Source organism: Balaenoptera musculus, chromosome 3, assembly GCF_009873245.2.
Source record: "Balaenoptera musculus isolate JJ_BM4_2016_0621 chromosome 3, mBalMus1.pri.v3, whole genome shotgun sequence".
NCBI classification, from domain to species: Eukaryota; Metazoa; Chordata; class Mammalia; order Artiodactyla; family Balaenopteridae; genus Balaenoptera; species Balaenoptera musculus.
In genome coordinates, this window is record NC_045787.1 from 65,745,079 (window position 1) to 65,769,090 (window position 24,012).

A 24,012-nucleotide genomic window follows, 5' to 3' on the forward strand; every position below is an offset into this window, starting at 1 on the left:
CACTGATTGGCTTGTTGCCACTCTCAACTCAGCAGAATACAGGGCAAGATTCTGAACGCACTGGAAAGGGTCCAGGCTGTCCTGTTGGATATAAAAGCTGTGTGCAGCTACTGCATGAAATTAGAAGACCAGAAATTTGATAGTTATAAAGCCTTCAGCATTTAAATTTACTCATTTAAAAGAGTAATTTGTTATGTATTTTCTAAATACTCAATTTTACTAAAATTAGAAGAGCTGCACATCGCAGGTGCATAATTACAATTGCCATTAAACACAAACACAGATGCTCGCAACAAAATTAGATGCGATCATTTCATTGAGAAAAGAATGGCACTTGTTTCCCATTTTTCATTTTTGATTCAAAAAAAATTAAACTAAGCTTTGGTTTTTCTCAAAGACCAAAGGATATGTTGTACCCAATATTTTAATTTTTTTCCCCACATTTTCCTGGGAATTAATGATCAGGTCATTCTAGAAGTAACGGAAAGAAACTTTATCAGACTGTAGGCTAGGCCTCCTTTACTATAGTCATGATAATTATCACCACGTCATAATCAACTCTACAAGATAGGCATCACAAAAAGCAAATGTGCCTTCAACCAATCTAGAATGGCCCTTGTTATAATTTTGTCTACTGTATCCATGTGGGGAAAAGACATTGCTTATGTGACAGGCAGTGTGGTAACAACTTTCATGGATGTCCTTTCATTTCAGCTCCACAAAAATCCCTTGAGAAGCCCTGGGGTGGTGAATTCATTTGCCCTGCTAATAAACACAGTAAGAAGCAGAGCTAGAATTGAACCACAGAAATGGGAATCTATCCTGGCATTTCATCTCCTCACCAGTCAATAAATCCTCAGAAGACCAAGCCTTTTCTAGCCTTGGTAAGACTGGCCACACCACTGTTATCAAGTCTCAGCATATAGGTCCTGTAGGCAGAGTGAGTGACCCCTCTCTGCACTTGACCTTTTGGAAGACAAAAGTCATGGAGATTTACTTTTATTTTCCTGTGATTTTGCTTTTTATCATACACTGTAAGACCATACTGATGTTTCTAAATTGGGCTTATGAAATAAGAATGAATTTCTCAAACCAACATGACCTTAGGAATGATTAAACTGAATCGCACATCAGAATTCTCATCTATTCATTTAAGCATCTGTATAAATAGAGCTTTTTATTTTAGACTTCATGCAACTTTAGGGGCAACAGGGAGCAAAGTTCACCCTCATGTTGATATAATGTCTAAGTCTCAACAAAGCTATGCTGATTAATTTAGCTTTCTTATGCTAGAATCATAATCTCAATTCTCTTCTCCAACTCTTATTATAGAAACTTTTCAGTTTTAATATTAAATGATGTGGTTTAAAATTTTCTTAGCTAGAGGATTAAGAAATAAATCAGTTACATTTTTAAAAATGATGCTCCCTTAAAATTAGATTAATTTAATTCATAATAAATATTTATTAGTTACAACAAACTCCTGCTTATAGTCTAGGTCTCAGCTCAAACATCACGTTCACAGAATGTCTTCCCTGATCCACAGGCCAGATCAAATTTCTATGATATGTTCTAATAGAGTCTTCTATATTCCCAGGATATCATTTTTCTTCTCTTTCTTGTTTACAGCTCTGCCTTTATGAGCAATAAACTTCATAAGGGCAGGAACCTTGTCTTTCTTCTTCACCTCTGCATCCCCAGAGTTTGGAGCTAGAATTCATTCAGTAAATGTCTGCTGAATGAGTGAGTGATACTGAGTACTCTTGCAAAAATGTGCAAATTTTGTTTAAAAATCTCATAGGATAGCATAATAAAAAGTATTGAAATGAGAACCAATAATCACTCTTTGTGTCATTCCCTCCTGAGTAGCCTGAATTGCAGGTTCGGGATAAATAATGATAAACACCTAGGAGACCTCTATCCTGGGGATGGCAACTGGGAACACAACATGTGGCTCCTGGGGTAGGTACGTGTAGAGTCAGGGCAATCAAATCTGTGCTTTTGTGGGGGATCATTCTGGGTTTGGTCTGTATCAGATAGGGTCTTAAGGCACAACTGTAGACATGATACTTTTCCTCCTTGGATACCAGGCAGGTATCAGTAAGAAAGATAGGCATTTTTATTTCCATTTCTGGGATGATATCCCATCTACGTTAGAAATAAGGAAGCTGGACTTCAGAAGAGGCAGGTCAACTGCCAAGGGGCTTCTCTACTTTTTCATACATTGTAAGGCTAACCTTTCTAAACGCCTCATTTTAAGACATTACTTTGGAGTCATACTTTATTGCCAAGGCCAACAAATCTTAGACAGGTAGGGATTTTAAGGAGACATGCATTCAACATCGATAAGGGGATGACTCTAAAAGCCACTAAAGACTTAAGGGATTACAGTACAATGCGATTGCAAAAGTATAAAATCTTAGTCCTGTGAGAGAACTTATCTCATTTAGAGCTGCTTGAGAGCTAACAGTTTCTTCACTCCTCTTAAAGTACATCTTTCTCTTTCTGATGTTTAGTCTCTGCTTGTCAGGAAAAGATCAATGTCTTTCACTGAGAAGGTAAGGGGCTTGGCCAAACTTATAAGACCTTGCTTTCCCCAGCTCCCCTAGCTGAACCCCATCTCATTCAAAACTAGACCAAGCCTGACTTGAAGCAGGAGGTATTACGCACCTTCTCTCCCTATCTGTCGGGTCACCTCAGGTTTGCAGTGTATCACTGTACAGGTTGTGTCCACACAGGGCATCCAGCTGAGGCGGCTGGGTTCTGCTCACCAAGTGCCTGGCCTCACTGGTCCACTCAGAGGAAGGGGCACTTTCACACAAACATACCTATGGGCATGCAGTGGCCCGAGCTTACTCTTATTCTAGGGCTGTGATGTTCCCTTGTTTTCCCCCACCAGGCTCCTGTTCTGTCCTCATGTGTCAGCTCCCAGTGTCAGGCCAGCTCTACTGAACTTCGGTATCACTCTTGAGACAAGAAGTGGTTCTGCTTCAGGAACCGTGGTTCCACAGCTGAGGTCCTGCTCGGGACACATCTCTCCTACTGAACACTTCTCTCTTATTACACTACAAAACTGCTACAAGTGGTGCTCTAGTCACGGTGCCGATTCTTTGCTGGTACCTGGGCTACTTTGTGTGTGTGTATCATCATTCACAGTTATTTGCCTGACCTTTACATTTTATTTACCATTCTTTGTTTTCCTCCTCACCTGAACGTGCTTAGTCATTTTCCAGAGCTGGGCAAGGCTCTGCAACAACCCCTAGTCCCAAGCCCCCAGCCTCAGCTTTTCAGCCATTCAGCACCTCTCTCTCTGCCCTCTGTTTTCAAATAGGACAGAATGACAGAAGCAAATTACAAATTAAAGAGCTTTGTTTTCTCTAAGTCATATCTCAAGACTGGAAAAAGCTGGGGGACTATCTCTTCCTTGAGGTTCTTAATTTAAAATCAACTGAAATAAAAGCCCTTTTGGTTGTCTTGAGCAAATGAAATGTCTCCACGGGCCTGCAGAGAATGAATCAAATGACAATTTTGGATCAAAAAAGTAAAATCAAGCGGTGGATTGTGGTGAATGAGTGGGCATATGCTCCATTTAGGCCATTCAAATTAGAGATTAAAAAGGACCCAGTGCCATCTGAAAAAAATTAGGCTGAATTTGAATCCAGCCCACTGCTACTGGTCTGCAATCTGTGTCTAAACATTCTTTGCAAAGCTAGCTAATTTTGTGCAATTATTATCATTACTACTATAAAATGTTTGCTTTCTCACCTGGTTCTTATCAATTCTACTTCATTGACAAATATCTCCATCTGGGTGAGGTCCAGAGTAGCACTGCTGTGATGATCACTATCTGCATTCTCCTTATCATAAACTATTTAATGAGGGTTTACTAGGAACAAGCCATTTTGCTGAGTATTATACCTAAATTATATATTTTAATGCTTAGAACAGCCCTATAAATTAGTAAGTACTATTACTCTTATTTTGTACATTCTCTCCCCTCTGGCTTCCAGATGTTTAAAGAATTTTACGGTTGACTTCGTTTTGGCTTCATGAGAAGCTGTAGCTGTCAGATGAATCTATGTGACAGTGATATCATGCTCCTGTGCCTAGTTTTATAATGTAAATCAGGACCCACTTTTTTTTTCTTTTCATTTCCAAAATTTTCCACTCAGAAAAAAAGAAGCATTACTTTGCTACCATTCGTTGGCTAAGATTAAGTCACATGACAAAGCATGAAGTTAGCGGTTGAAAAGTTTTATACTTTTTCAGAAAGGAGAATTGCAGGGAAGAGCAGCAGCAAATCTTTTGAACAACAATATAATCTTTCATGCTTTATCTCTTCAATACGTATCATGTGTCTAGATAATTGTGGGCTAGATTCAGTACTTGGCCTCAGTAGTTGTGGCTCGCAGGCTCTAGAGCGCAGGCTCAGTAGTTGTGGTGCACGGGCTTAGGTGCTCCACGGCACGTGGGATCTTCCAGGACCAGGGCTCAAACCCATGTCCCCTGCATTGGCAGGCGGTTTCTTAACCACTGTACCACCAGGGAAGTCCCCTAATTAGCATTTTAATTCATGATATTATTTACAGATACAATTTTTCAAGTGCTGTATTTTTCAGTTGCATTTTTTCCCAAGACCTAATAGATAGAATAATGTCTTCTACTACTATGTTCCCATAGAACTTCAAAGCCAAAAAACAAACAAAAACAACACCAAAACAATCTAGTGGATAGACTTTTCTACTTAAGGTCTTTCACCACAAATTTTTCTTAAATACTGGCCATATTCTTGTTGGTTACTATGGCCTGGCGGATAGAAGAAAAAAAAAAAAGGTGTCAATTGATATGAACAGTGAGCTCAAGAAAGAGCAAAGCATGTTGGGATTCTCTTCTCCACTAAACACTACTGGAGTGGCTCTCTGCATGTGGCAGGTTGGGAACAGTCAGTACCTATCCTGTCTCTCAATTTCACACTTGAGGGTGGAGTGGGCGCTCCAAGGAGTTGGTGGCCCCAAGGTGTCTGGGAGTTTTTAGTTTCTCCTTCAGCTCTCCATAAAGCCTCTCTAATAATCATTTTGTCATAAATTATGGTGTGCTTGCTCTACAAGGGCAGCTTGAAGAAATGTCTCCTACTTCTGTTTTTACCTTCTCTGTGACAGCTTCAACAAGATGCTTCCCTTTTACCAGGAAGTTCTGGGCTCTCCTCTGAAGAAAGCTGTGGTGAGTGAATACATGACTCTGTTGGCAGATCCTATTACAAATACCAGGTTAGACTGGATTGCTCCCCAAAGGGAGTAACTTTCCAGAAGGAAAGATGGGCTGATAAAACAATGGATAATCTCACAAAGGGGGTGAGGGAGAGGAGTTTCATAGCATTTTCCAGATAGTTAAGTAGAACTATTGTGGAAAAATTCAGGAGTCTAGGCAACTTTTGAAATATATGAAATAATCCGATTGAAAGCTAGAGACACAAAGTAGCCTATGTTACCTCCTTACTTTGTCTTGTGATTAAATATAATATAGCCACAGGATTTGGGGTCAAAATTGGTTCCACTACTGCTAATCTCTAAATGTTCTGCCTTAATGCTAAAGAAGAGGCAGGGAAGAGAACTCATACAGGGCACTTAGCCTGTTCCAAGAACCCTGAATTATGTTTTCTTTGGTTTTTTTTTTTAACATCTTTATTTAGGTATAATTGCTTTACATTGTTGTGTTAGTTGCTGCTGTATAACAAAGTGAATCAGCTATACATATACATATATCCTCATATCTCCTCCCTCTTGCATCTCCCTCCCACCCTCCCTATCCCACCCCTCTAGGTGGTCACAAAGCACCGAGCTGATCTCCCTGTGCTATGTGGCTGCTTCCCACTAGCTATCTATTTTACATTTGGTAGTGTATATATGTGTCCATGCCACTCTCTCACTTTGTCCCAGCTTACCCTTCCCCCTCCCCGTGTCCTCAAGTCCGTTCTCTACATCTGCGTCTAGTATCTCATGGTCATTGTTAGCAATATCTATTATTGTGCTATACAAATCAAAGGACTAATTAACAAAAATCCATGATAATTTAAATTCCATAATTCCACTAGAGCTATATATATTTCATACCAAGAGAATTCAGTCTTCCAACAGCCTGTGGAATGGGCATTTACTAAATTTCTCAGATGAACAAACTGATGATGGAGGTTGGGAGGGATACCATCTCCAGTGTCATTCAGGAGATCAAGGGTCAGGTCCTAAGGACTGTGTGTGTCTTTTTATAACATGAACTCAACTGAGCCAAGAATCTTTGAGGATCCTAAACGCCACCTAGTGGTAATTTCTACAAACTGTAGACACAATATCCCAAATGTCATTGAGAGTCACTTAGGGGCATTCCTGGCAACTTCAACACATTCACATGATGGAAAATATTATACTGAGTCCCTTTATATTGAAAGAGACTGACTTCCAGCATAGATTTCCTTGCTCTATGTGTGGATCTCAAAGGGTTCATCTTACCCCCATAAATCCACTAGACACAGAAGAGTCAGAATAAAGACTAGCTTCTTTTTTTTCCAGAACAAAATAGGGATTAATAATTTTGAAGTGGAGGACAATTTAAGCATATTTGTCCGGGAGTTAACAAACTATTAGATTTCTAATATCTATTCATCTGGAATATAGGCACAGTATAAAATAATTATAGGTGAGCAATTTATTAAAACCATTATCTATTGACTAAATCATCACTATATCACCATGATAGCTTAGTTCAGTTGGAGATTCCAGGGGAAAGAAAGCAAACTAGACAGTGTGAAAATAGGGTTGCTGGATTTAGCAAAATAAAATATAGGATGCCCAGTTAAATTTGAATTTCAGATTAACAACATTTGTGTGTGTGTGTGTGTGTGTGTGTGTGTGTGTGTGTGTAAGTATGTCCCTTGCAATATTTGGGACACCCTTATATTAAACAGTAATTCATTATTTATTCTTAACTAAAAATTCTAGATTTTTTATTTGGCAACCTTAAATTAAAGAAAGTGCTATATATATAGTTTCACTGGTAACTGATTCATTCTGATTAATAAAATAATAGTAACACATTTTTATAGTAATTTTTTAAAACACTTTACTATGTTAATTCATTTTGTCCTTAACACAACTCTATAAGATACTACTGTTACCATTTAGAAAATGAGACTATTGAGACACTAATGTGTAGAATCGCTCTTCCATAGTCCCACAACTGGTTAGTGGCAGAGAAAGGGTCTGAACCCAGACAGTTCTGCTATAGAGTTTACCATCCTAACATTACAAAATACCTTTTTTTATCAAATATACCAATTAATTTAAAATTAACTCTATAAACTGCATATATATCAACACGTTTTGAAAACATTATTCAACAGACTTTCAATAAGCACCTACTTTAAACAAAGCCTCTTTATGAGACAAAAACAGTAAACTTAATACTCTATCTTCACTGAACATATTTTACTCTCTTCAAATGTTACTTCAGAAATTGGTAGTATCTCATGGTAATTGTTAGGAATATCTGTTATTGCACTACACGTATCAAAGGACCAATTAACAAAAATCTGTGATAATTCCATAATAACTCCATAATTCCATACACTAGACCTTAATTCTATCTATCTATCTATCTATCTACCTACCTACTCACTCACCCACCCAGCTACTTTTCATAGCCAGAGGATACTAGAGATACAGAAACCAACACAGATCCTCTTTCTCGGATTTCAGATCTGGTTCTATGTGAGTATGCTCAATACAACTTATTTCCTATAGAATTAGGAGAAACTAAAGATTTGTTGTTGGATTCATTCATTTAATAAAAGTCAGATCCATATAAGGCTGAAATTTTTGAATTCTGCCTACTGGTATAATGACATTTCCTTAATTTGAAGTATCTGATACTCTACTCCTAAGGTGCAGTTAGATACACACTCAAATAATTTTCAATTCAACATATCTAAGCAAGTCCCATTAAAATGGTAGCCTCTAAATGAATATATTTATCAGTCAAGCCATAAATTACCAATTCCTTTCTCTGCAGTTTCACACAGTGCAAGAATCCCTCAATATATATCCAGAAATGTACATTCCTATGCCCATTCTAGACCTAAAAACATCAGAGTCTTTGGGAATGGCATTTGGGCATCCACATTTTCAGCCAGCTCATGCCAGCTGATTCTGAAGCAGGAGGTCTCTAAACCACACTTTGAGAAAATGACTTTGACACCAACATGCAAAAAGATACAAGCAGCTGGTGGTGTGCTTTTTCCCAGTGAGGGCGTTAAAGTTGCTTTATTTTTAGAATTTCCCCTATTTCCCATTATGGAGCTTTGAGGCGGGTGTAGAGACATACATATATATACTTAGTGTTACATTCTAAGTACTCTTAGATCCATTACCTTGTATATACAGCTCCTTCCACATCACCAGGCATATACCTAACAGAACAGATGGGTCCTGTGGTACTCATGAAGGGCCATCAAACCCTACAGCTTTGGGATTAAAATCCATAGTGCTTCTCATGAAAGAAACAAAAGCTGAGCCTCAAATAGTTGGTAGCATGTTGGGAGAAGGGAAAAAGGTGACTCAGAATTTAACTGGAATGACAGTTATTCAATTACCCTTGCTTTTATTTTATTCATTTACTTTCAGCCCTCTTAACCATATTTGGTTTTGTCAGCTATGTTGCCTATAAAATGGTAATAATAATCATTATACAATGCCACAATGATAATTAATACAATTTTGAATACAATCTACAAAATTTAATTTTAATTTTAAAACTATAGATATCATATAAATAGGTACTAATTAATAATTATTATAGGTAAATATCTCGATTTCTCTCTTACATTGGATAACCTTGGATAAAATGCTTTTTATCTGCTCTTAGCTTTCTCTATCAAAAGCTACTGAGCACGTAGAAGAGAAAATGTATGGGGCAACAGAAATCATATTCAGAGACTGCAGTCTGACTTAAGTGAGGAAAACCTGCAAGGAACGTATCTGTAAAATAATGATGCGTTCACAGTTCTGAGCTTGCTTTGCTCAACAGACGGATGCTACAAAATGTCCGTTGCATGTGTTTAGTGTCCTACTTTACTGTAAAACAGTAACTATCATAATATGAATTCTATGTTAAAGTTTAATGCATGTCAGTTACAAAAGCTTCCATCATTGGAATGAAGAGAGAGACCTTTACACCGTGAACACAGAGAAGGCAAAGCCAAAGGGTATGAACATTTGCAGGAAGGCCAACTTTACAGTTTATTTAAAGATAAGTTCCAATGAAAATCTGTCATTTTAAATGAGAGGGAAACAGTTTTAAAGAAAATTATCAGATGCACTTTTCAACAAGTGGGAGAGAATATTTTTTACCACTTGAGTTGACAAACATTTGTGTGCTGTTGTGAACTTCTCTAGCTAATAAGCTTGTTAGCTTATAGGAACTGTTTCTTAAGAGGCAAAACTGTTCACATGTTACTTTCTGTGCTTAGAGTGGTCAAGGTACAGAGCCCATTTTATTCATGACATGGGTTGACTATGCTTCAGGCACACCTGGGCTAACTTTAGCTTATGTGCAACGTTCTTTCTGAAGAGGAAATGAAAATAATGCTTTGAATGCACTTAGGCAATTTTAAGTGCTTGGTTTGTACATATATGGACATAGAATTGATGAAATTGTTTGTGATATTGAGTAGGTCTATCACAAAAATAGAAGAATGAAGTGAATTGGAAAACCATATTTCCAAATACACATATTTTGCATATATTTTGCTGTACTGAAAAAAAAAAAAATGAAAATCACGAACAAAATTCACGAAAAAAAAAAGGCTACTAAGGTTAGACTTCTTCCTACACGATGTCAGATGCAAACAGCCATGAAAAACGGCACTCAATGGAAAAGAGAGAAACCGGAATTTTGAGTCAAGTTCTGATACTTACAGGATTAAGTCCTATAACTTCTATAAATTGTTTTTTCCTATTTTGGGACAGAACACTTTACATAAATAATTATATGTCTCCAGATTATTATAAAGATACAGATTATTAGAAAAGCCTTTTGAAAACAACGAAGTGCTACAGAAATGCAAATTAATTAATACAGAATATTCTAAAGTGGTTTCTGGAGATGTTAAGGTAGTTATTTTTATTTTTATTTAATTAATTAATTTATTTAAATATATAGTTGTTTATTTTTTTTAAAGATATTTTGATGTGGACCATTTTTAAAGTCTTTATTGAATTTGTTACAATATTGCTTCTGTTTTATGTTTTGGTTTTTTGGCCGTGAGGCATGTGGGATCTTAGCTCCCCGACCAGGGATCTAAGCTGCACCCCCAGCACTGGAAAGCGAAGTCTTAACCACTGGACCGCCAGGCAAGTCCCTTTGTAGTTATTTTTAAAAAGCACTCTGTGACCAAATAAGTTTGAAAAAATCACCAAATAAAACAAGTCTCTTTCCTATAGGATTCTTAAGCATCCTATGTTAATATTCATCTGAATCAGTAAGAACAGAGAAGAGGATATAGACTTTACTAAATATATTTCAGCATAGAATCTTTTTTTTTTTTTTTTTTTTTTGTGGAGAACCTTATAAGAAACAGTATTTTTCAGGGTACATTTTGAAAAATACTGATAAAAATGACCATGGGGGAGAAAGGGAATCTAATTCGTGTTAAAGAACACACATCTTCAGGATGAAAGAGTGATATACATTATCCTAATTTCATCAGTTCATAATCAGACTGAGAAAGAGAGGACCTTTTAGAAACTCTGGGTCTGCAGTCAGGGGGACTGGATTCCGCTGGTAGAACTATGTGAAGAAAAGATGCATCTGGAAAAATAGAAATTTTGAGTGCCAGGACCAGGAGCTAAGAGAGCTAAGACTGAGGTCAGCTATGGCCCTGTGAGAGCCAGGGCAGGGCTGAAACTCCACAAAGATGAAAATGAGCTGATGATAAATAGGCAATGAGCCTTCAGAGGGCAGGCTGGAGCCCTAATGCAAGACCAAAGAGGAGATAAACGAAAGAACAAGGACCCAGGAAAGCTCAGATGAGAAGAGGGCACAAGGGGAGGGCAGTCAGATGTGCACCAGGTTTCGCAGGGAGTAGCGGGCAGGCCAAATGGAGCGAGCAGCATTGGATGTCTAGACAGACCTAGGCAAGGAGCTTAAGTCATGAGTTAAGAAGTCAAAACTCTGGTTGGCCTTGATATTGAACCCACAATCTGTCCTGGCCAAGGAAATTGATATCTATTTTCCTCTGAAATATATACTAATTCCAGAAAGTGATTAAAATATATACAAATTCCAGAAAGTGATTAATTGGTAGGCAGCTATGTCCTTAGGCACATCATAAAGGATATGAGAGAATATTCTAACCAAGGGCTAAATACGGAAATGGGCAAGGGTAGATGGACCTACACTTTCCAGTAGACATACTGTGCGAAAGAAATACAATAGCAGCATAAAACGGAGACACAAGAAACTTAAAAGTCATTTCACTGAGGCATGTTTTCCTCACAGAAATGCTAATTTAATAGGGAAAGAGAAAATGAATGCAATATTGCTATAAATAAATGTATTTTATGTCGACATTAGCTGGCAAATAAATACTTCACAAATGAAAGACACCTTACTCATAAATGTAAATGAAAACTGAATGACCTATTCATCATAGCACCATTGGCTTTGAAGAAAAATTACAAAGACCTCTAGTATAAACCAAAGTAACCAGGCCAGGTGAGCTTAACTACAACCAAGAGTGTTGGGCAAAGAAGCGCTGTCTAAAATGTGGTGTGTGCACAAAGGACACACCATCGAGTTGTAGGAAGGAAGCTAGAATTTTCATTATATTTCCTATTTGTTTTATCTTAAACCAAAAAAATAGATGTTATATTTTCTAAATATTTAACTTGTGTGGGTTCAATGTTTAACACCGTAAGGGGTATACAATTTTTACAGTGTAGAAGCACAGATTTAGAGGGCAAGCTGGATTCAAAGAGGTACCAGAAGCTCTCCTTCAAGAAAGGTATGGCCAGAGCTATGCTATGCACTGGACCCTGGAAGAGCTTCCTAATCCAACAAACATTCCCTGAAAAAAGGAATCCCCTCACTCACTAAATGGTTTACAAAAAATACTGTGGTAAAAATCATTGCGTGATGTGCTTTGTGACCACCTAGAGGGGTGGGATAGGGAGGGTGGGAGGGAGAGATATGCAAGAGGGAAGAGATATGGGAACATATGTATATGTATAACTGATTCACTTTGTTATAAAGCAGAAACTAACACACCATTGTAAAGCAATTATACTCCAATAAAGATGTTAAAAAAAATAAAAAAATAAAAATCATTGCGTGAGTTTCCTGGTGTATTGACTTCCCCTTGTACTGCTGATTGGCTGTGCAATCTTTAGCAAATCTCTCAGACTCTCTGTAGCCTCCTAAAACAGAAATAACTTAGTCACTGAGAGGGCCGCTTTCAAGACAAAATGAGATCACTGATTAAAGTTGATTCCCATTTTATCTGAAAGCCTTCACAAATGCTCATCTTACTTGAAACAGTATTCCCAAGTTCTAAATTTTACTCATTGGCATATTTTCAGTTCATATTTTTAGAGGGAAATGATTACTATTCTTGTAACTATATTTTGTTACTATAAAGATAGCTAATATGCCACAAATTAAAATTTATTTGCATACAAAGGAATCAGAAGTCATTCAGTTTTCATTATCATAAAAACACGAACGGGCCTGCTGTGCACATACAATTCTTTTAAATCCTGCTGTTCAGTTTTTAAGTGGTTTCAAATATGGCTTCTAAGTAGAAGCATCCAGCTTCCCACATTCCTGTTTATTGCTTTTGGAATGCTGAATCCGTAACAATTAGGGCATCAGTAATCACACCTGCAGGTGGACACAATGCCGAATGTATCTTTCAATTCCTTGCACCTGGTATTGTATTTTGTTATAATAGGGGTTGCAAAAATATTTATTTGAATTAAAAAATTATGAAGCCATTTAAAATAACCTCCAAACCACAAAGCTTCCATCCAATTTTCATGTACCATCGGGGCTTGCCTTCCAAAGCTGCACCCTGCACTCAATCTGATCTACTCCTTCCTCTGCCACCAGAACTATTGCTTTGTGTATTCTTCACGATGTGCTATATGTAAATGCTAATGTATTAATACTTCATAATGGCTTGGTAGGTCTCATTGCCTTGTCTTAGGGAATTCTTTTTTTCAAGCTGTTTAAAGAGGGATATAAAACAAAGAAATGACTCAAAATGAGAATGGGTGGAAAGGTAGGGGAAAAATTTTGGGTATTAAGTAGATATAATATGCAGAATATAAAAGTTAACTTTTTTAAAGGTTAATTTTAAGATTATATGTCTATACCATAACACTAATTAAATTATACGATGTTGTTAACTTCACCGGAAATTATCTGGTAGGCTTGGTAATTTTCTGACTACTTTGGATTTGGCCAATCATCATTTAGATACTAGAATCTTAGTGGTGTGAGAGTTCTTTAAAAGGGAAGGTTGCCTGAGAGGTTATCTTTTTTTGTAATAGCTACATTTTAGAAAAAGAGCAAAAACTGATCCCAGACTATTGCTGTGACTTGTCAGCCTTCAAAACCAGATGTTTGGAGTTCGAATTATGCCCTCAGTACAGCTACACTGATGTTTATGGCACTTTTCTTTGCCCTCTAAGTATTTTCTGTATAAATATCCTACTCAATTGTGTTTTGCTCATTAAAAGTTTTTTTCCTAATGGATCATGGAGATTTCCTTTGATATTATAAAATTATTAAAAAATTTAAAGATGAATTCATAATCCAAGCAAAGTATAGACCTCCTTTGATTCATTTCATACACTCCAAAATATATTACCACTTATGAAAGATGGAAGATGTTTTACAATCCTGCATAAATCATTTCATTATTTGATCTCTTGCAGATCTGCTTTATAACTGAAACCTTCGCGCAGGCTTATGTTTACTAGATAAGAAAGACTGAAATAGTGAATTGGAAATCAGATTATTCCTTCATATTGCCAAATGTTTCCCAGTGGCTTAGAGGTCCCTTGATCCTCAAAAACCTTTCCTTTAGCTCTTCTGTAAATAAATTGTTCAGAGAGCAAGGGAAGTTAATGGCTTTAAAGAAGTTATAAAATTTATGGCTAGAATACTCCCTTTTAAAAATCTGAAATGGACTAAATTAAACAAGGCTTATTTAATTTGAAAACCTAAATTCAATTGCCTTCTTACACATTTCCACAAAATTAGTACTGAAATGAAGCTGTGTAGGGTTAGCTGCAATTTTGACAAAGGTCAGCATTAAAATGGGCAGTCTAACAACTCTATTAATTCTACTAATTTGGTTGAAATACTATGCAGACTATCTTAAATTAGCAAATGTCCCATGAAATAGACCAAAAGGTCATTTCCTAAGTGACACTCTGACATTTTTCTTCCTATTAGTCATTTATATTATGCTACCCTTTATGAAATCTGAAAAAACTTTTCATGGTTTCAATTATGGATGATGAATTATCCATTTTCTATAGTCACCACCAATAAATAGGGCAATGAGTATATACACAGTGTATTCACTATAAGAGAATTTATGTCTTATTTAAAACAAGTTTTTAATCAATCCAAGTTAATTCGTAGAGTGTTCTTTGTTTAGATGCATCTACTGTAGCAAAATATTTCTTCACAATTTATAAGATTATCATCAGTAATGTTCCTACTCCTGATAGAATGTCACTAAACATCTCAATCTCATGCTGAATTTTAATCAGTTTGTATAATCTGAGCGTAAATAAAAAGGAATTTACTCAATCTGTTGAAAAGGCCCTGAAAATGAACATTAAAAGCACATAGACATTCTAAGAAGAACACGATTTCAGTAGAGAACATTGCCAAATGATATAATGTTCATTTTAAATTATTAATAAAATTATTATTACTCTCAGGTAAAGAATCTGAAAAACAACTGATGCTGCCTAGGTAAAAATATTTAAAATTTTTGTTTGCCAATGCAAATTTATGTAATCTATCAACATTGCTCACAGTATGCAACTGATCTAATGGTATATTACTTTATATTTCATAGTTTTATTGGAAATTTCCTTTTGGAAGAAGCAAAAATATGTATGCATATCTTCATTCCTGGTCATAATTGGTGGTGTCAGATGATGCTCTCCTGAGTTTTCAGAAGCCACCAGAAAGAGAAAGAAGGGAACTACTTGTTGCTGGCTACCCACTATGTGCTTCCTCGGTTCTGTCATTTGTTTTATTTAATCCACCTTAAAACCCAACAAAATTTCTGGGTTTTGTTTAGAAACTAGCCACAGGAGATAATAATAGTTTGCTTCTAAAAGATCTCTGTAAATTAAATGTCACTAATTTTATGACAGGGTTTAAAATCTAGTCCAACCATGTGTTAGGAATGTCCAACTCTGAGTTAGGAATGACTGCCTTATTACGTTTCAGCTTAGGTGTAGGTAAGACTTTTTGAAAGGCAAGAACTACAATTTAACCTTTGTAGGCTTTTGGAAAACACATTGATAGAACTTCTTGCTCAAAGTTTAAGAGACCATCAAACATATCAAGTGATGCAACAACAGTTTTTCAGAGGTCTGAGAAATGCCTCTCGCTTAGGAACGCCTGTGGACTTAACACATTTCTGCCATGTTCATATAGGAATAGCATAATGATTTCATGATTAACAGTAGCTCGAGGAAAAGAATCAGTTAGGTAAGATCACTCCTTAAAAAACCCACGAGAACATTTGCTTGAGAAACTTCTGAGATTTTGACCCTAGAGAAGAGACTGGAAGAAACATTAGAGGAATAATAAGAATAAAATGTTTAAGTGATATTTGAATACATAAGAATTCCTTAAAAGAATGCATAAAGATTCCTTAAAATATATCACAATTGGGTAAAGGATTTTTTTTTTTTTTTGGTTTCATTTTCAACAATTGTATTTCCAGATACTATATGATCAGGTTTTGGAAAAAACTATCAAACTGAAATAAAATTCTCATTATTAAAGAGTTACGTGTATAGTTGGCATATAAAAGAAATTTCTTAAAAAGCAATTAGTAGGAGATCGATAATGAAGAAAGAGGATTTAAATGGCAGCCATGCTATTTCTCACAATTGATGCATTTTAGTTAAGATCACAGCCAAAATTTATAAGTTCAGAAGCATTAAATAAGGATAAAAATTGATTCTAGGGCTTCCCTGGTGGCGCAGTGGTTGGGAATCTGCCTGCCGGTGCAGGGGACACGGGTTCGGGCCCTGGTCTGGGAAGATCCCACATGCCGCGGAGCGGCTGGGCCCGTGAGCCACGGCTACTGAGCCTGCGCGTCTGGAGCCTGTGCTCCGCAACAAGAGAGGCCACGATGGTGAGAGGCCCGCGCACCGCGATGAGGAGTGGCCCCCGCTTGCCACAACTAGAGAAAGCCCTCGCACAGAAACGAAGACCCAACACAGCCATAAATAAATCAATAAAACCCAAAAAGTTAAAAAAAAAAAAAAAATTGATTCTACACCAAAAATTTTAAAACAATCACCCTATACATTATCTATAAAAGTATTAATCTTATTTTCAACAAAGATACTAACAAGTATAACAATGTACAGTTGAACAGATTCTACTCTCTTGAGGAGAAAACACTAAAAATTGTCAATTCTGGAGCATTTTCTTGCATGATGTCAAAAAAGAAAAAATAAAAATAAATAAAGATGTCAATTTACCTTGCCTTGGAGATTCTGAATATGTTTTGACACAACAAAAAATAGACATATACTATGAACAACTGGTCCATGAATTGACAGAAAATCTGTCACCAACAGAATGAATCAATTTCAGCATGCAAGTGACTTTAAGAAGACAGATGAAAAGTCATCTTAAAAAAAGTGATGGATGAAGGTTTGCATTGAACATTACACCCTGATTCATGTAAGAATACTTGTTTTATTTTGATCTTTCTAAAGAAATTTGCCATTGGCAATACCCTTATGTGGGTATTTCTAGAGTCTACCAGCCTGTCTGAGTTACTTATGGGGTGTAAAATATTTTGTCTTATTCCACATGGCATTATGATTCACAAATAATGTTAGCCACACCAAGTTAATTGAGATATGACTGAAATGTTTTCAATTTTAAAAATATTATACAGCAACAAAGAACAAGTTTAACTTCACCATTCAAGTCTAACAGACGGAAAGGATATTTTCCATGGTTTCTTCTAATTAAGAACTTGAAAAGTTCATAAAGGCTATCGATTATGAAAATTTAGTTCCTTTATTAAAAAGGCCAGACCTTTAATATGAAATTTTAGATTTCTTTTTCAAATATTACTTAAAATTTTGAGGATATTAGCAGTTGGTCTCTTAAATTGGGGAGCAAATTATATGCATTTTAGGCCCAAATCACTAAATTGAATAGTACTTTGATCGATTCACTCATTCTTTCATTCAACGGTACTTATTGTGGGAATGTAAATTGGTACAGCCACTATGGAAAACAGTATGGAGGTACCCTAAAAAACTAAACTTACAGTTACCATATGATCCTGCAATCCTACTCCTGGGCATATATCTGGAGAAAACCATAATTTGAAAAGATACATGCACCACAATGTTTACTGCAGCACTATTTTCAATAGCCAAGATATGGAAACAACCTAAATGTCCATCGTCAGATGAATGGATAAAGAAGATGTGGTACATACATACAATGGAAAATAGCCATAAAGAATGAAGTAATGCTATTTGCAGCAACATGTATGGACATAGAGGTTATCATACTAAGTGAAGTAAGCCAGACACAGAAAGACAAATATCATATGATGTCGCTTATATATGGAATCTAGAACAAAGAAAAAGATACAAATGAACTTATTTACAAAACAGAAATAGACCCACAGACATAGAAAACAAACCTGTGGTTACCAAAGAGGAAAGGGATGGGGGAGGGATAAATTAGGAGGTTGGAATTAATATATACACGCTACTATACATAAAATAGATAACCAACAAGGACCTACTATATAGCACAGGGAACTATACTCATTATTTTGTAATAACCTATAAGGGAAAAGAATCTGAAAAAGAATATATATATGTTCACTGTGCTGTACACATGAACCTAGCACAGTATTGTAAATAAACTATACTTCAGTAAAACAAAAACAGTACTTATTGAATGCCTACCACATGTCAGGTGTTGTGACAGGTATTTAGTTAGGTACTGGACAACAGACTGAGAAAGTAGAAAAAGGCAAATGTGGTTCCATCCCTCCTGGAGCAAATAATGTAGCATGAAGACACAACATCCAATAGAGCGTGATAATGTGACAGTGAGAGAATTACAGGGGACACAGTAGTATCCAGAAGAGAACTTAAGCCAGATTTGGTGTGGGATGGAGCTGGCAGCAAAGCCTTCCCAGAGGAAAGTGCATCTAAACTATAGTTGAAGGATTTAACCAACAGAAGGTTGGGGATGCTCTGGGCAGAGGTGTTCTCTCCATTCTTTTCCTCTAGGAAGAGCACATTTATAATGGAAGGGGAAGAGAGAGGTAGTGTTTGGTTTGAGAAACTGAAGCAAATTCAGAAGTGTGGTAAGAGGTGAATTGAAGCCAAATCACGCCAAGATTTTTAGGCTATCTTAAGGAAGCTGCACTTGATTCTGAGGCTGATGGGGAACAATTGAAGGGTTTAAATAAAGGAGTAAAAGAATCACATCTATATTTTAAGGAAAAAAAAAATCACACAGGTTACAATTTGGGAAACAGGTTTTCAGAAAGTCAGACATTTAGTTCCAGAAGGCTGGTTAGGAGGCTTCTGCAAAAACCAAGGCAAAAGAGGGTGGCAGACTAGATCCTGGAAGTGGCAGTGGGGATGGTGAGAAGAGAAAGAATTTTGGAGAAGCTGAATCCTTTTTTCAGTAGTTGAAATAAACAGTACTCACTAAATTGGCTAATGTGAGTGTGTGGAGTTGGTGAAAATGAGGTTGTCAGGAAGATAACAGGCACAGGAAGGGTGGCCTGGGGGACAGTGGGAAGCAGCGGTGAGAAGGATGAAGAAAAACAAAGTGTGGTGTCATGCAAAGCAAATAAAAGGAATGGTTTATGAAAGAGGTAATGTCTTCGGAGCAAGAAGAGTGTGTTGCTCGCTCATGTGCCATCGCTATTTATCATGGTATGTGACGCTTCAGAGGTACATCACAAACATTTGTCAAATGAATGATTTAATTTAGTAGTACTGCTACATATAGGCAAGGACATGAGGCTGGGTTCTGGGATGATAAATATGTCCTGTATTACATATATATATATGTATAAAGCCTACCTTCAAAAAGTTCACAGAATAGTAAAAGGAGAAAGACATACATAATTATATCCATTATGTATGGTAATGAAAGAACTAAATAAAGCTTCAGATCAATAAAGATCCAGGTAGAATGTTAGGGGACAGTAAAGAAAAAAAGTGAATATTTCTGTAAGAATAGGGAAAAGTAGGGTCAAGAAAGAAGAGACTATTGGAAATTTCAGGTGACTTGGTAAGAAGAGTTTCATATGTGGCAAATCTGGTTTGATGAGGGGTGACATTTGCTATTGTAATTGTTTTCATGATTTCCAGAAATACAATGAATTACCACAGTTCTGAACGCATACATGCAGCACAAAAATCAATAAGAGGAGAACGCGTATCTTTCAAATAAAATGACCTCATTATGGAATTAAGCTGTCTTACTTTTCTTTGCTACAGAAGACATTAACAAATTTGTGCATACTTAAAAGTACTCCATAAATAAGTGCGCTTCAAGAAGGTTGTTTTAAGAAGCACTGACTATAATCTTACCTCATTTGCAAATGATAAACAGACTGCAATGTCTATGCTTTCCTTCTACAAGCAAGCTTTCTTATGAGAATGTAATCAAATTGCTCCATTGCTTAGCAACCACAGATAAAGAGCTAATAAGTCATGAGTCATGATTCTATGGGAACAATCTGCTGGTCAGTGGCATGATTTCAAGGCGGTTTGGATTCCTGCTGTGATGCTTTCAAACCAATATTGACACAAAGCATTAGAATAGATGAGAGTTAAAATGCAAATCCTCTCATAATCAATCAAATTGACCTACAGGTAGTGTGATTTGGTCCACTCTGCTGCATCGGTCTGACAGTAGCATCTATAAATCAACATCAGAGTAAAAATAGCACACGAAAACGGATTCATAAGGAATTTTTGTTTTACCCATTTAGTTAAGCCACAGAGGAAGGCACATTTAAACTAGTATGAAGATAATGACTCCGATATTTATCTAACCAACAGGAAATCTTCTAAGGAAGAGGAAAAGTGGGTAGTGAGACATTTTTAGAAAATATTACCTGTAACCATTGTGACTGGTCATTGTGGCCGGAGGTCCAGGCATTCACTTTGCCCTGCTTGTCCAGCCGAGCTTTCCTTGGTTCCCAAGTGAACATGTCCATATTGAGAGTTCTGAAGATGCTGGAAGCAGTGATCTGATAGTCCTGTATGTGTCCTGATTTCATCCCCAGAGGCTCAGAACAGCCTGGAAGAAAATGAGAAGGGCTCTATGAGAAAAATAATTTATCATGCTGGGAAGTTTTCTGCATTCATTTTGGATAGGCAAGAGAGGATTAAGCATAATGCTATTCATTCTCCCAAAGAGAGAGCATCTAAATTCAAAAAACGGCTATAATCAGAAATAAATCGGGAACAAAATCGAAAAACAAGATAACCAATTCAAGCTATTTTGTCTGAATATATTTTGGAAAAATTGAAAACAAGACAGACAATTCAAACTACTTTTCTGTGATAGATGATTTTGCAAAATGAAAGCAATGCTGAAATGCTCTCTCCTGTCTTATTACTGATAGCCTCATGACGGTTTCCCGGTTTTCAACAGTTTCATTTTGTCTTTAAAAATGGAACATTTTCTCAGAGAGGATATTTGGTTTTCTTTTATTTGTTTTCATAGTACTGAAAATGAAAATTCCCTCAGTACAAAGTCATTTTCACAAACTGCTCCAATGGTATATTCTAAACTGGACAGCATTTGTTTTCCAAGAAACCTGTTAATCATTATCACTGATTCTTATAATACCAACATGGCTTCTTCTGGAATATAGGAAACTAATATTTATTCAGCGTATACCATATACCTGACATTGTGCTCGTGTAGAATTTAAACTAACAGATAACAGAAAAAAAATAAGCTAATTCTAGCAAAAACCATTACTGGACAAGACTTTTCATAAATTTTTATGTTTTAATCATACTCCATAATCTCTAGTATTGGATATTTTTTGAAGATTTTCAAATCTGCCACATATATTTTCAGGTTTGACATGGTACAAAATTTGGGTTTGTTTGTCCTTGAAAAATCTTGTATGTGTGTATGTACATATACACAGGATTTCCCAATGTTGAATTGCAATTGTGACAAAATTCACTTTCACAAAGCTTGTAATGGAAAGCATGATTCTATTATCATATTAGCCAGCGGCTGAGTCTTCCATATGTAAAATTTTACCTTTTGGCCAAGGAACACACAGGTAAGTTTGATCATCAAGAAAGCCAAGATAAAATAGGAGACTTCTCTGATCAATGTCATCTCTTCATGCTCTGCTAATGCCCTACACACTAGCTGTGTGGCCTTGTACTCATTATTTAACCGCTTTGTCCTTCAGTCTTCTCATCTATAAAATGGTCATAATAATCAAAATTATCTTTAAAAAAGTCTTCTAAGAAATTAGTTGATAAAATATTTAGAAACAGTGCTGGCATATAGCTAGCATTCAGTAAACGTTAGCTATTTTTATTATCTCCATAAAGCTTATTCCAACAGATGACAATATTAAGTCCCCAAATCAGCATACCAGTGAGTATTAAAAGAATATCCTATGATTGGCTGCAATTTCTGAAACTACACCATTTTCAGTCCAGGCTCTAAGAGAGGTGGTTTAGAACTTTTCACTGATAAATATAATTCTTAATTGCAATTACTGGCTTTCTGTCCTAGTAGATCTAGATCAAGTCTTCCTTCTTGAGGCTCCTCCACATTTGCCTTCACCTCCACCTTCTACGAAATTCCTATCCTATGCAAACATGACAGAGACTGACATAGAGGGCTAGCCAACTGGATGTCTTAGCTCAAGTTTTGTTGAGTTGCAGGCATAGGAGACCTATATACCCCAAGTTCCATGATATAAGTAGTTCTAAATCCTAAATACGAATTCTGAAAAAGAAAAATTTCATGACAAAAATCTCAAAGATTTTAGAAAGTCCTAAAGTCTTAATAGCATGCTCTTTATCTTCAAGCAGTTCTAAGGTAACGTGCATTGTCTGTATTATGGATTTCTGACTTTTTCTTCTGTTATCACCACCAACCCCCCACCTTGCCACTGGAATCTCTGTACAACTGCTTGGCTTGCAGAAGAGACACAAAGGAAAGAGACACAAAGTTGCTTTTCTCCTTTTTGCGATGTAACACAGTTTTTGAAGTATTGGATAGAAAAGGGATACCTTTACTTTGACCATTTCTACTTAGTTATAGAATTCATTTCATTACCCACTCTGCTGTCTAGTACTCAGCCCAGAGGAAGTGCTGAATAATTTGTTCAAAGAATGAATGAATGACTATTCTTCTACTAATTACGGTCATGATCCATTTCATGCTAAACATCTTAAATCATATCTCTTTCGGAGAATTTAAGGGAATTTTCTTTGTAAGTATCTGGAAAAAGATTAACTGCTATCTTCTAGGCAGGCTGAGAGCTCTTATAACAGTTTATTGAGTACAATAAGGCAGCCTTGGGCTTTACAGTGTTGCACTGGATTGTGGGAAATAGTTTGGTACATTCTACTAATGTTTATTTCCAAGTGTTATAGCTAACCTCTCTGTCAATTTGCCTCACATCACCAATTTCCCTCCTCATCCATATGATTTTATATGTATAAATTAACTCTTTTACCAACATGGAGAGCACCTGAACAAAATGAGGTATTAACAAAATTGATTATTTCTAAAGTGAGGTGCCCTAGCTTTAAATTTTTATTTATTTATTTGGCCACACCACAGGGCGTGTGGGATCTTAGTTCCCCGACCAGGGATCAAACCCATGCCCCCTGCATCAGGAGCGCAGAGTCTTAACCACTGGACTGCCAAGGAAGTCCCATTGTTTTTTAAATTTTTATTTATTTATTTTTTCATAAGCATTCATTAAGAGATATTATTCTCTGCATACACTTTCAAAATCATTTTGTGGGGTTGGGAGATGAGGTATGGCTTCTTTTTGAAAACATAAAAATCCATAAAGGGTCAGGTGTAACCTCTTGTCAAACTTGAAAGTAAAATATATTCATATCTTAGGGGTGTAACTGTGCCATGTCTGAGAGACTGGCCCTCATGAATCAAAAGACTGAAAAATTGGGGAAGATGATGTTGCAGCACCTGAAAAGCATGGGACTTAACAGCAAACTTCATCATACTGTGGCTTCCTCTTGATTGCTTTATGATGAATGACTTATGGATGACACTGGCCTGTGGTGATATAGTGACATGCAACATAAACACTGTGCAGCAATAATTCTGCTGTGATTTACTGGTAGTCAATAAGCCAGTTCAAATTACCAAAATAAGGAAAACATCCCCATTACGATAATTAATGGTACTAAAACTGTATGTTGACTGCTTCATAAAAGACACCCATATATAATATGAAAATGTGATTCTTAAAATATCAGTAGATTCACTCATCTGCCCAAATGTCTCTAACTCCTTTGAATGTAATGGGTTCATTTAAAGTTTGGTTGTTTTTTAATAGTAACTTCTATTTCCTTGAAAATCATTCCCTTTCTTAACATCACAAATAAACCCAAGAAGGGAAATAGATAAAGTGTGCGCGTTTTAACCTATATGCAACATTTTGAAATGAAT

The 24,012-nt window shown here is 36.4% G+C and overlaps 1 protein-coding gene across 2 annotated transcripts in view; it reads right to left on the minus strand.

The window, feature by feature from the left end:
- EDIL3 (EGF like repeats and discoidin domains 3) overlaps positions 1-24,012 on the minus strand; it is a 436,572-nt gene that overhangs the window by 96,456 nt on the left and 316,104 nt on the right. For both annotated transcript variants that reach the window (XM_036849259.1, XM_036849260.1), the window contains one exon: positions 20,438-20,622. In XM_036849259.1, the coding sequence (XP_036705154.1) occupies positions 20,438-20,622 (185 nt within the window). The remainder of the gene's footprint in view (positions 1-20,437; positions 20,623-24,012) is intronic.